Source organism: Chaetodon trifascialis, chromosome 18 (genome assembly GCF_039877785.1).
Source record: "Chaetodon trifascialis isolate fChaTrf1 chromosome 18, fChaTrf1.hap1, whole genome shotgun sequence".
Classification (NCBI taxonomy): Eukaryota; Metazoa; Chordata; class Actinopteri; order Chaetodontiformes; family Chaetodontidae; genus Chaetodon; species Chaetodon trifascialis.
In genome coordinates this window covers 1,508,552-1,521,969 of record NC_092073.1, presented here as the reverse complement: position 1 = coordinate 1,521,969, position 13,418 = coordinate 1,508,552, and the positions used below count along the sequence as shown (strand labels likewise).

At 41.6% G+C, this 13,418-nt stretch overlaps 1 protein-coding gene across 7 annotated transcripts in view; it reads right to left on the bottom strand.

Moving 5' to 3' along the window:
* Positions 1–6,688: 6,688 nt before the first annotated feature.
* The window catches only part of LOC139346490 (dual specificity calcium/calmodulin-dependent 3',5'-cyclic nucleotide phosphodiesterase 1C-like), a 113,461-nt gene continuing 106,731 nt past the window's right edge, over positions 6,689–13,418 (bottom strand). For 2 of the 7 annotated variants that reach the window (XM_070985542.1, XM_070985538.1), the window contains 3 exons: positions 10,517–10,822; positions 8,174–8,366; positions 6,690–7,053 (listed from right to left, as the gene is read on the bottom strand). In XM_070985542.1, the coding sequence (XP_070841643.1) occupies positions 8,206–8,366; positions 10,517–10,822 (467 nt within the window). In that variant the 3' untranslated portion in view covers positions 6,690–7,053; positions 8,174–8,205. Of the gene's footprint in view, positions 8,367–10,516; positions 10,823–13,418 lie in introns of all 7 variants that reach the window. The other 5 variants (XM_070985537.1, XM_070985541.1, XM_070985539.1 and 2 more) reach the window with 4 other exon arrangements.

The following is a 13,418-nucleotide window of genomic DNA, read 5'->3' as shown; positions in this document are numbered from 1 at the left end:
CATTGCTCAACGCTTCTATTGGCCAGGGTAATATAAAGAGGTACTGGAATATTGCAAAAGTTGCCATGGCTAATGCCAGGTTGTAGCTCCCACTAAAGCTAGTTACAATCACTGCCTATCATGAGTGTGCCTTATGAGAGAATAGCTATGGATATCATTGGGCCTTTGCCCAAAAGTAGTAATGGACACAAATTTGCCCTGGTCATTTGTGACTATGCATCTAGATACCCTGACGTCTGTCCACTACGCTCCATTCAGATCAAACATATAGTTCGATGTTTAGTGGAGTTATTCTCTAAAGTTGGCATCCCCAAAGAGATCTTGACAGATCAAGGTACAACCTTTATGTCACACTTGATGAAGTCACTGTACTCTCAACTTGGTGTGAAAGGTATGAGAACAACACCATACCGTCCTGAAACTGATGGTCTAGTGGAACGATTGAACAGTACTCTGAAACATATGTTGAGAAAGTTTGTTGAGGATACGGGTAAAGACTGGGACAAATGGTTGCCTTTTCTGTTATTTGCATATAGAGAGGTACCCCAGGCTTCAACTGGTTTCTCCTCTTTTGAGTTGTTGTACGGCAGGCAGGTCAGAGGCCCCTTGGACGTGCTGAAGGAGAACTGGGTGGCTGGTGAGGCAACGTCAACCACAACCAACATCATTTCCTAAATCCTGCAGATGAGAGACAAACTGGAAAGTTACAGAGGGAAAGCCAAGGAAAACATGCAGGAAGCTCAACTAAAACAAAAGGTATGGTACGACAAACGTGCCCGTGAAAGAGAACTGAAAGCTGGCCAGAAAGTGTTGGTACTGCTTCCTACGGGGCCAAGTAAGTTATTAGCCAAGTGGCAAGGCCCTTATACTGTGACCAGGAAGGTGGGCCTAGTGACATATGAGATTTTCTGTCCTGATAAACAAAAGCACCGACAATTACTCCATGTAAACCTGTTAAAGGAGTATCATGGAAGAAACAGCCCGGAGACAGGAGGGGAGTGTGTGCTAATGGCCCAGGATGTCCAGCCTGAAGAAGATGATGCGGTTGGAGGCTGAGGAACCTGATATGATACCCCTCAGGGAGAAGTGTAAACCCCAGACCCCTCCAGAGCACCTGAGTGAGGACCAGTGGCATCAACTGGTGAGCTGAAACAATCTTTCCCATCTTTGTTCTCTGAGAAACCGGGCCGCACTAATGTGATAGAACATAAAATTGTTCTGAAAAATGCTGCACCTGTTCATCTGAAGCCTTACTGGATTCCAGAACGAATGGTGGAACCCCTGAGGAAGGAGGTCCAGATGGGTGTCATTGAACCGTCCAGAAGTGAGTGGTCAAATCCTATACTGCTTGTTCCCAAGAAAAATTCCACTCAACCTCGGTTCTGTTCTGACATGAGGAAACTGCATAGCATTTCATGTTTTGACTCTTATCCCATGCCACGCATTGACGAGCTGCTGGAGAGATTGGGGAAAGCCAAATATTTTACAACCCTAGATCTTTGTAAAGGATACTGGCAGGTGCCCCTCGACCCAGCTTGCAGAGAATACACAGCTTTCCAGATTCCAGGAATGGGTTTGTTCCATTACACCGTGCTGGACCTTTTGGGCTTCATGGAGCTCCTGCAACCTTCCAACGATTAATGGATATTGTTCTTAATGATTGTTCCAGGTTTGCAGCTGCCTACCTCGATGATGTTGTAATCTATAGTGAGTCCTGGGATGAACACATGCAGCATCTCAAAGTTGTCCTGGGCAAGATACAGGATGCTGGACTGACCCTAAATGCAAACAAGTGTTCTTGGGGTCAAGAGGAGGTGAAATACCTTGGGTACCTGGTTGGCCGTGGACAAATAAAGCCACAAATAGAAAAGATAAAGGCCATACAGATGATTACCAGACCCCTGACCAAAAAACAAGTGAGATCTTTTCTAGGACTGGTGGGCTGGTACAGAAGGTTTGTTCCCCATTTTGCTACGCTGGCTGCTCCACTCACTAAACTAACAAAAAAATCTGTCACTAAAGTGAAATGGAATGATGAATATGAGCAGAATATGAGAATATGTTTTCCAGATGTTAAAGAGGCAGATTTGTGAAGCCCCTGTGTTGCAGAGCCCTGACTGTTAGAGAATAAAAGTCTGCCTAAATTTGTTCAGCATCACTCCCTGCCTGCATGATGTTTTTGTCCTCTGCACCTGACTTTGCAACAGTGGGGTTTTTATAAATTTAGACTAAAGACTAGACTAAATCTATAGATCTATAATTTTAATTATAATCATTAATGTTAATGTTTTGTTGCTTATTCATGTAAATATGTCTTATTTCACAGTACACTGTTGTCTCATAACTTTAAAAGGCCTTACTTTTTTGTAAATTTTAAGTTTTCAAAAAAAAAAATCGCTGGCTATTCATATTAGGCCGCATGTAAGCCATAATGCTAATATTAGCTGCTAGCAATCTTTGTTAAAGCTGAAAGTGACTGTTCAGTAACGTTAATTAGACAGCTTGAAAGCTGGAGTCTCTTCTCTTCAAATAAACTTTTTGTTATATTGGTTGAAATAGTCTTTACATACTGGGAGCAATCAAAACACAAGAAAAAAACAACTGATCACTGTATTAGACTATTATATTGCTAGCGTTAGCAGCTAACCACAAGTAACTAACGGTAGCAGCTAATAGATATTGTAATACAGTAATTAACGTCACTAAGATATAGACGTTAGAAATTGAACAAAATCATACCTACCTACCATGCCGACATATCACTTTGTTGCAGTAAATGTGGGAAAATATTCACTGATTTTCAACCAAACACTCCGTCTTCGACTACGTTCTTCTTCTTTCCGTTTTTTTGTTTTTGTTTTTGCAAACGGTAGTTTTTTGTACAACATTCGGGATGTAGAGTACTTCGGAAAGGCAACAGTGTGTAGAGCTGTGAGGAAAGTAACCTCACAGTGAAACGCCTGTTACAAATGATGGTAGTGACTGGTGACTAATGTGGAAATCATATATTCTGTTATTTTAGATTATGATATATATTCTGCTGCGACCTCAGAGTGGGTTCAGTCGCTTAATTAGCTGTCATTTTGCAGGGCTTCCAAATGTGATAGAATGCATAGATGGGACACAAATTCCTGTTACTGCGCCTGCAGAAAACGAAGGGAACTATGTGAATAGAAAATCCTTTCAGAGCATCAATGTCCAGGTTTATGACCTACCATCTTAAAAATGATGTACGTACATGAAAATGTATACATTACAGTACACTGTAACTCATGTCATTCTCTGCACTGGGAAGATCATATGTGATCATTGTGGCATAATGTTGCAACTATTACAGGAGAGCAACACCCTGCTGTACAAATTAATGACCTTGAGGATGACCATCCCATCCACCCTGCAGACGTCCAGGATGGAAGGGCTGTAAGGGACCTAAACAGCAGAAACTGCTTTTGATTAAAACAGTCAAATAATGACAAATTCACATGTGGGTTGGTCTTCTTTAATCCCTAAAAGTACAAAAGCAGCAGTTAGGATTTGTAATATAGCTCCAACCATTAACATATTTCACCTGTGAAGTGCACCCACCTCAACTGGCGTTCCAGTAATAGAATTTCAAGGTCTGTTTTTCTAATCTGGCGATCCAGATAGACCATTTCCTTTTCACTTTTCTTTATACTCTTCATGAGGTGGACTCTATAAAACTCCTTCACTGGTAACTGGGAAACTTATGGAAGACATTTAAATCCTACTGTTCTCCAAACAGATTTAACATGGTATTGACAGAAAATCTCACTGTGTCAAGTTGCGCTGTGGAAGTTGATGGACCCTCCTCCTGGTAATGCCCAGCTGTTCTGTTGAAGGACAAGAATGTGCTAGTTGTTTGTCCATTATCTATGCTCATCACTTCAACTCCAAATTCCACTCATGAATGTAAAGGAATGTGAATGGGCAGAGCACTGCCAGTAGCTCTAGATAATATTAAGACACACTTCAGTAGGCCTCTCTGGATCAATCCCTGTTGCAGCAGACAGTGTTTCATCATCATCATCATCATCATCATCATCATCATCATCATCATCATCATCCTCCTGTGATGAAGGAAAAGATACTGTTTCAGAATTCTTTGAATTACCATCTGAGGCAAGAACTGAGTATGGAATACTTACAGCTGCAGGGTGTTCCATTTTTTCAGTAGTAGGAGGCTGAACGAGGCAGATGACACCATCCACAACTGTCGGGGGGTGGAAATTTTATATAGTTTTATATATAATATACGTTTTATTTTTTAAAAAGACACAAGTGTATACTTGCATCTGTTGTAGGCACTTGTGTCCTGGGGGGTGACAGGCTCAGATGAGGTTCCCCCGGGAATGCCTTCAGCCACCGGTCATGATTTTGGCTGAGGGCCAGCTCCTCAGCCTCAGTCAGAGGTGGTGGATGTGGCCCCTTAATTATTAGTTTGTGGTTTTTTCTAGTATTGCTTTTGATTTTGTATTTCTAGAGGATTTTGGTTGCCTTTTTGTTAATAAATCACTTCAGTTCAGTCTGCACTTTTGGGTTCACTCCTTGGTTTTGGCTCAACCTCTAACTTTAACAAGGCCACAATGATGTCACATGCCCTCTCTGGAGTGACCCTGATTTGAGTATGCCTATGGCCATCTCAACCCTCATCCTGTAGTGGGCTTCATTAAAACGTTGTTGGGGCCCCCGCTCAGGGTCAGGGTAAGGGGTCAACAGAGTGGGCTGGCATGGATAGCTCGATCCCCCAGTGGGTAGCCATCAAACACTCCCGTAATTATTTGAACGCATTAAAAAGTGAGACAAAGAACATTTGTACAAAGTTTTAGCTTCCTTGCACATGCAAATCTGTTGCTCAGACTACACTCCCAGTAGATCTGGGAATCATGTACAGAGCCAGGCCACTTGGCTTCTACATTTATAATGATGTAGGCTGCATCACATATGATCTTCCTAGTGCAGAGAATGACAAGGATTTTCTATTCGCATAGTCCCCTTCATTTTCTGCAGGCGCAGTAACAGGAATTTGTGTCCCATCTATGCATCCTATCACATTTGAAAGCCCTGCAAAATGACAGCTAATTAAGCAACTGAACTCACTCTGAGGTCGCAGCAGAATGTATCTCATAATCTAAAATAACAGAATATATGATTTCTACATTAGTCACCAGTCACTACCATCATTTGTAACAGGCGTTTCAGTGTGAGGTTGCTTTCCTCACAGCTCTACACACTGTTGCCTTTTCGAAGTACTCTACATCCCCAATGTTGTACAAAAAACTACCGTTTGCAAAAACAAAAACAAAAAAACATAGCGCTATGCATAAAATTTGCTGTGATGTGATCGCATGTCTGCAGTGTGTGAGATTGGTGATGTATGGCCGATATGGCCGTATGTTATCAAGATAAATTATACCGTTTGATGAAAAGCGGTAGCGGTAACAGATATTCCTGTTTGGGAATTGGGAATGAATGGGCAATCCATGTCTAACAGATTTCTTCATGTGGGAGGAGACAGGTTGAAACTCAGTGTTTCTTATAGTAAACCTGCCAGCGAGCAGGTTATGTTCACAGAGTCTGTTACCATGGTGACCGACTCAGAGTTTCAGTTTCCTCTCTTTCTGCAACGGAAAACTCAGAGTTTCCATCTCAGGCTTAACTTACTCTGAGTTTTCACATAAACCGCTTTCTGAAATACCCACCAGGTCTGTAGGATCGTAACAAATATATTCTGCAGATTCCCTTACTCATTTCACATTTCCTCCTTTCACTGCTAGGCCACCTCAAGTCCATCACCTGTAACATCCCTCGAGGTGAATCTCTTTTCCACAGCCTCCTCTTTTCCTCATGTTCAACGACACATGCAAGACAGAGCTAAAGCTATGGCACCAGTCCCTGTCCCCACAGATCTTTCTTACGTGACGATCAAGTCACCAAGCCACCAGTATGCAGCCTCTTCCGCCGACTTTGGTGGCTACCCCGTGCAAGATTTACCACTGATCAATGTCAATGGCTAACGTAACAAGTTGCCACAGCATAATGGTGTGTGCATTTCTAATATACCAAAACTGTATTTTTTGTGCACAAGAAAGACAAAGACACAGGTGTAGTGTATGTAAGGATGTTATGCTACAGGTTCATGAGGAAGTCAGAAAAGCCCCACAGTCTAAGAGTAGGATAAAGAGAGAGCAGCTTTGTTACTGTGTTTGTTACCATTTGGTTAACATGTTCCTAACGATTTGGCTTATTTCAGACAAGTTAGAGTCAATAATAAAACCTAATCCTTAATGATCCTTCTTGTTCTTCATGAAAATAAAATTTAATGGATTCATAATTAGTTTTTGATGTTGTAAGTATAATTTAACTTCTATAATAAAATGGACTGAGAGCCTTCTTACATAATCCTTAACATAACATTAACCTGACAGAATTAATACAGCTGGTGCATTATTGCTGCACGTATGGTTTTGCAAACATTGTGCTGTTCTCCTGCTCCAGTCAGCACATTACTCCCAACTCACAATCCCAGTGGTTCTCCCAGTCCTCAGCTGTACAAAGGTGTTTTCATTTTCAAATTGTTTAAAAAATGCTTTTTCTTTTTAATTGTGTGATAAATAATAATCCACTTTAAGACAGATCAGGTGAACAGCTGGAAGAACCAGGGCCCAGTTGCAGAGTCAAACACAAAAAGTTTATTGAAAAAACAGAACCTTTGCAGGGAAAAACTTCTGTGTCCAGGAGCAAACTCACTAGCAAACAGCACAGAGAATGAAAAAGGAACTCAAAGTGTCTAGGAGCAAGCTCACTAGCTGACCAGTCAAAAAACACAGAGAAAATGCTGGAGACATGTAGAGAGAGCGAGAGACAAGAGATCAAAAGTCAGGAGCTAGACTAGCGTGGCAAGAGCAAGTAGAATAGTCTGGCACAGGAGTCATGCTGTAGCTGGCTTAAGAAGCCGGTTGATTAGCCGATGAGGCACAGGTGTGTCTCGCTCCCGAGGAGATCGACCCCCCGCCTCTCTCTCTCACGCGCTGCCTGCTGACAGACAAGAGGGAAGGAAAATAGTGTTAGACTGGGAACAAAAACCAAACGAATCATGACATCAAGTCTTTGAAAATAACAGCTCAAACAGCTTTTACATTTTAATATGGTCATGTGACTGCATGTCTGTCTGTCTCTCTCTCTCTGTCTCTGTCTCTCTCTGACTGCATTTCTGTCTGTCTCTCTCTGTCTGTCTCACTCTCTCTCTCTTGCTCTCCCTCTCTAACCCAACCGGTCGAGGCAGATGGCCGCCCACCCAGAGCTTGGTTCTGCCTGAGGTTTCTGCCTGTTAAAAGGAAGTTTTTCCTCGCCACTGTGGCCAAGTGCTTGCTCATTAGGGGAATTGTTGGGCTCGGCCTGTACCAGCTCTGTATGGAAAGTGTCCTGAGACAACTTTTGTTGTGATTTGGTGCTATACAAATAAAACTGAATTGAATTGAATTGAATTGAATTGAATTGAATTGAATTGAATTGAATTGAATTGAATTGAATTGAATTGAATTGAATCATAGAGCGGCCATACAATATTTGGAAATGAAAATACAAATTGGATTATTGAATTTGATTTGATTTGATTATTGGATTATAATTAATATTATTTTATTATTAGTTCAATAAGTATTAAATGTTATTGTCAAACATCATAAATATTCACTTTTCATTTCAACAGTCCGCTTGATGATTTGAGATCAGTATGGACATATCAGTATCAATATCAGTATTAGTAGGGAAAATTCAGCAGTGCCGTGACATTGTCAGTCTTGTCAGCCCTAAACATAATAGACAAAACACACAATGAGAATGAGCTGTAAAAACTTAAGAACTACATTATTAGCACACAGATGTTCTCAGCTGGACAAGAAGGAGGACAAGCAGTGGAAACAATGCAGATGTCTTAAAATATATACTGTAGTGTAATCACAAAACTACTTAACATTTTTATCAGAGATTCAAAATAAATGATCCACACAAAGGAGGCTTTGACAGTGGTAAAAGGGAGAGACATCACCAATGGAGGGCAACAGTGAGGCATTAACAGTAACCTATACCTTATTAAAATCAAGCAAAAGATCAGATCGAATAGAGGGTTCAATATGCAAATATAAACAGAAACTTAATTTCATGTGATTGCATCATGACTGACGGTCACTTTCGACGGCGCAGGGAGATGCACTGCAGTCTCCTCGCTTTTCCCCTGGCATCAATGGGCCGTATCTCAGTGACCTTTGACCTGATCAGCTGGTAGGAGCTTGCACAGTAGCTGGGTTTCTTGTAGTACTGGATAGGAAGGCAGTCAGGCTGAGGGTCTGCAGGGACACCAATGTTTAAGTAAAATCATATTCTAGTCTTTGAGCTTTGAGCTGTGTGTGTATGTGTGTATTATCAAGTCTTATTTTAATTGTGACAACTTCTTGCAACTTGTATAGCTTTGAGATGGAGGTATATATCATTCCTAAAAAGCAATGTTGCAGGTAGAAAAGCTTTATATCTGTAATTGCAGTGAGAACAATTGGAAATATCACATTAGTACAACTGATATAACCCAACCAGTTGAGGCAGATGGCCGCCCACCTAGGGCCTGGTTCTGCCTGAGGTTTTTCCTTGTCACTGTCGCCAAGTGCTTGCTCACAAGAGAATTTTTGAGTATCTGTAGATAAAACGTATGCTCTGTACTAGCTCTATTTGGAAAGAGTCCTGAGACAACGTCTGTTGTGATTTGGCACTATATAAATAAAATATAGATAGCATAGATAGCATGGTCTTAATAAACACCATCTCTCTTGCAGCCCCTAGGTTCAGCTTCCTGCAAGGCAAATGATGAAGATGCACCTACAATTTCCTGGTTGAGTTTCAGATTAATTGGCTCCATCCACACAGGTCAACAGCTGGCTTTGGGTCAAATGTCTCTGTGGTCATTTTTGACAGGTGAATGTGCATCAGGGCTGAGAGACAAGTATGTGACAGATCAGTACTGTACTTTTTTTATGTTGAGATGTGACAAGCCATACTCAGAGGACATTGTGTTTTCCTGCTTGCTTTGTGTATCTATGACTGACTGCAACTTTGCCATTAATTCCTTTCTCACAGATTGTCTATTGCTCTGCATTATCTGCGCACCCAACATTCACACCTAACAGTGTCAATAAAGCAAAATTGTCAGCATAAAAGGACATAGAATGTGTGTGTTTAGCCTTATGAAATGCTGGGAGAAAAACATACAGAGAGCTTGCAGCTGTTCTTCATTCAAATTGTTTCGCCATTTAGCAAATGGAAAATTGACTGCATTTATATAGGGCTTTACTAGACTTCTTTAACCACTCAAACTCAAACCACACACATGCCACATTCACCTATCCATGCACTGATGACAAATGAGCAATGTGAGCAATTTGGGTGTCAGTATCATGCCCAAGGACACTTCAATATGTGGACAAGAGGAGCTGGGTATTGATCCACCTACCTTCTGATTGATGGACTACCCACTATACCTCCTAAGCCACAGCTGCCCACAGCAAGTGAGCAGTTCAATAGGGGATGAGCCTGTATAAAATGCACTTCTTTCATCTGCTAGATGTGGATGTGAATAAAATATCTTGTGCTACATTTCAGTGTGCTCATTGTCAGCTTCAAGCCACCGCGCAGTCTAGAGCCACTTGTCAGGGTAAAGTATTTTCTTCTGCTCCTGTTCTGTTTGACATTTCTTTGTAGGTGGCCGAATGTGAAAGTAGCAGCTTGATGTCTGTTGTTTTTGGAAATCTCTCACAATAGGTGACTTCATTGGGTCGAATGTGTTGTCAAGAAACATGCGTAGGCAAGAAATGTGTATTGATGACCAATGGCAGTTGCTGCCATCTTCTGTTGAGTTTTACGGCAGTTAGCATCTATTACTAGCATCTGTTAGACAATGGGTACCTTCAGTGATTATTCAAATGGTATATCAGGATCCAATGACATCATTTGCATGTCAGCTGACATTCTTATAAGAAAAAACTTTACACTTTGGAAAATATACTATTATGCTTTTTTGCCAAAAGTTAGATAAGATGATCAATACAATTCTCATATCTGTAAATAAGAGGCTACAGCCAACAGCCAGTTATCTTAGCATAACATGATGGACCTAAAGGCTCAGATAACTTGCCATGAAGATCATGCTGCTACAGCTCTGCTGACCGCACACTTGAAATTTTCTGTAAATCAAAGAATGTTGTCTAATGTTGACTTATTTAATAAAAACTTGTCTTTTTAACATCTAAAGAACATTAATGGGAAACGTACAAGTAACTTTTCTGAAACATTTAAATTAACCCAGAATGTTCTGGGAACGTAACAATACCATTGGTTTCACATCATAAATGAGAGATATAAGGAGCATTGTATAGGAACATTCAATAAATTTTGCTAGCTGTGGTGTAATTATTCCCACAGCAGGTCTCCCCGTGAAAAAGTTGTATACCTTTCTGACAGTACCACTGTTGCATCCCTATGTAGCCATCACGGTTCTTCTTGTCCGTGTATTTTGGATGTGATCCCAGCAGGGAGCCTGCAGCCCCTCCCGGATTGTTGTCTCCGTCTTCCTCTTTAACATGTCGCTCCTCCTGCTGCCTGCTGTTCACCACCTCCTCCTGTCCCTCCACATTTTTCATCTCCTTCTCTCCTGTGTTGGGTCTGTCAACAGTTCTCTTCGACTCTTTCTCCTCCTCTGACTCACTGCCTTCCTGGCCACCCTCCTTTGCCTCCTTCTTGGCATTTTCCTCCAGGTCTACAAGCGTGCGTGCGCATGCACGCACACACACACACACACACACACACACACACACACACACACACACACAGAGAGAGAGAGAGAGAGAGAGAGAGATGTGTTTCCATCATTTTTGGGGACATTACATATACTTACATTCATGATGAAGACTTACCCTCACCATAACCATAATCACTACTTTACTAACACCAACCCTTACCCTAACCTAAACCTTAACCTAAACCTAAACCTAAACCTAACCTTACCCAAGTTTTCACCCTACAAGTTAGTGATTTATATTATGAGGACTTTTGTCTCCATAAGGAAGGCAAGTCCCCACAATATGACTGTGTAGACAGATTTAACAAGAAAAATGTTGTGAATGCTGTTGAGATTTCAGCTGGACATTATTTTGGAGGATTATAACCTCCATCTCCTTCTCCACAGGATTTACATAGAGCAGTTCAGTCATCTGTCCTGAATTCTCACTTGCCAACTGCCCAAGCTTGGATGGTAGCTTGAGCAAAACATCGGCTCCTCCTGCATGGCTTTCCACCATCTTTGAGACTGAGCTGAAAGCTTTTGTTTAGTTTTTGCTGAAACTAAAATAACAGTTTTGCTTTGACTTAACAGCACTGATCATATCAATTATGTTTTTATCTTCACCTGGGAGCTTTTATTTCACTCAGTAATGAAAATAGTGCTGTAGTATCTTACCCCCCCTGCTTAACCACCTGATTTCTGTGTGGAGAAGGAGATCCCTGTTCTCAGCAGAACATTCCTCTAGGGACAGCTTGAAGCTCCTGTGGTGCTTGGCCTTTGCTCAAATGGAGTTGATAATATTCGCAACAAGTGTCAGGACATGATCAAATCCCATAACCTTCATGCATACAGCCTGTTGGTGAATGACACCATGGTAGTTCAGAAATTGACAGCTTGAAGCTCCTGTGGTGCTTGGCCTTTGCTCAAATGGAGTTGATAATATTCGCAACAAGTGTCAGGACATGATCAAATCCCATAACCTTCATGCATACAGCCTGTTGGTGAATGACACCATGGTAGTTCAGAAATTTAGGAAAGTCTGGGTCCACTTTGAAGTGGGAAATATGGCAGTGATGGCAGTGATGCTCTGTCATAGCCAGTGCTCTATCAGTTGTCACAGACACCAGCTTTTCAACTGGAATCTTTTTCTTAACAAAGCAGTCCTTCACAGCATTGCAAATAGTCATCAAACACTATATGAATGAAGACAGCTAGCTATCACTGGAGTCAACCAACTCATCACACCTGAGGGAAGACCATTAGCATCCACAGACACTGCAGACACTCTCCTTGCCAGTTGTACAGATAGCAGACATAATTTCTGTCTTGCTTGGCCTTCTGTTGTCTTTAAAGTGTTGTTGTCAGTTCCTTTACCTTCTCTGTTTAAAGACTAGAACCAGCCAAAAAGTCCCATGAAAAGTTGTTGGAGACTTTGTTGAAGTGCCAGTTGATGTTAGATCTTTTGCTGACTGACACATTCTCACCACAAATGAGACACATGTACTTGTCATTCACATTCGTGAAAACAAATTTGGTTTCCCATTTCCCTTGAAAAAAATGTATTTTTTGCCTTTTCTTGGCCTGGCTATTTTCTGCGGTCATTGTCAAATGTTCAGGCAGTTCATAAAATAATAATTTGGAATAACAGGTGATCAAGCCCTACTTGCCAACAATGTGTCTCATGTGCATGGGCTGTGTCATTGAACCACCAAAAGCAAGAGCTGGAGGTGACACCAAGATGACCACGTCATCTGCAAAAAGCAGAGTTGAGATCCTCAGGTCACCAAGCCCGACACCTTCCACCGCTCGGCTGTGCCTAGAAATTCTGTCCATAAAAAGGGTAGCCATGGCGGATCCCAACCCTCACCAGAACAGATCTGACTTACTACCAGCTACGCAGACCAACTCAACCGACACGTTGGGTAGTATGGGGTGGATGGCCCCCAACAGGATGCCCCTGGGAACACAGTTGTGGGCCTTCTCCAGATCCACAAAACACAAGTGAAGTGGTTTGGCAAACTCCTGCGCTCCCTCCAGCACCCTAGCAAGGATATAGAGCTGGTCCACAGTCCCATGGCCAGGGTGAAAACCGCATTGCTCCTCCTTGATCTGCAGTTCAACTGTCAATCAGACTCTCCTCTTCAATACCCTGGCACAGACCTTGCCGAGGAGGCTGAGGAGTGTGAACCCTCTCTAGTTGGAACACACGCTCTGGTCCCCTTTCTTTTTTTGTGATCAATTGTTTATTGTGCTTTTCTATTAACAGAGGCAATCATACAGTCGTTGAATGTTCAAGAAAGACGCATTCAAATTACAATGGCATCAATATCTGCCTCCAAACCTCCCCCCAGCCCAAATAGTGTGCCCCAGACAGGGTAAAACATTCAAGCCTCCATAAATATCCCACAGATGATTACAGAGAATGCAACATCAACAGTAATAATAATAGTACAAACAGAGAAAGAGAAGGGAAGCAAAAAACAAAAACAAACAAACAAACAAAAAATAAATAAATAAAAATAAAAGAAAAAGAAGGTAAAAAAAAAACCATGGAAACAAATACCTGCAGAAC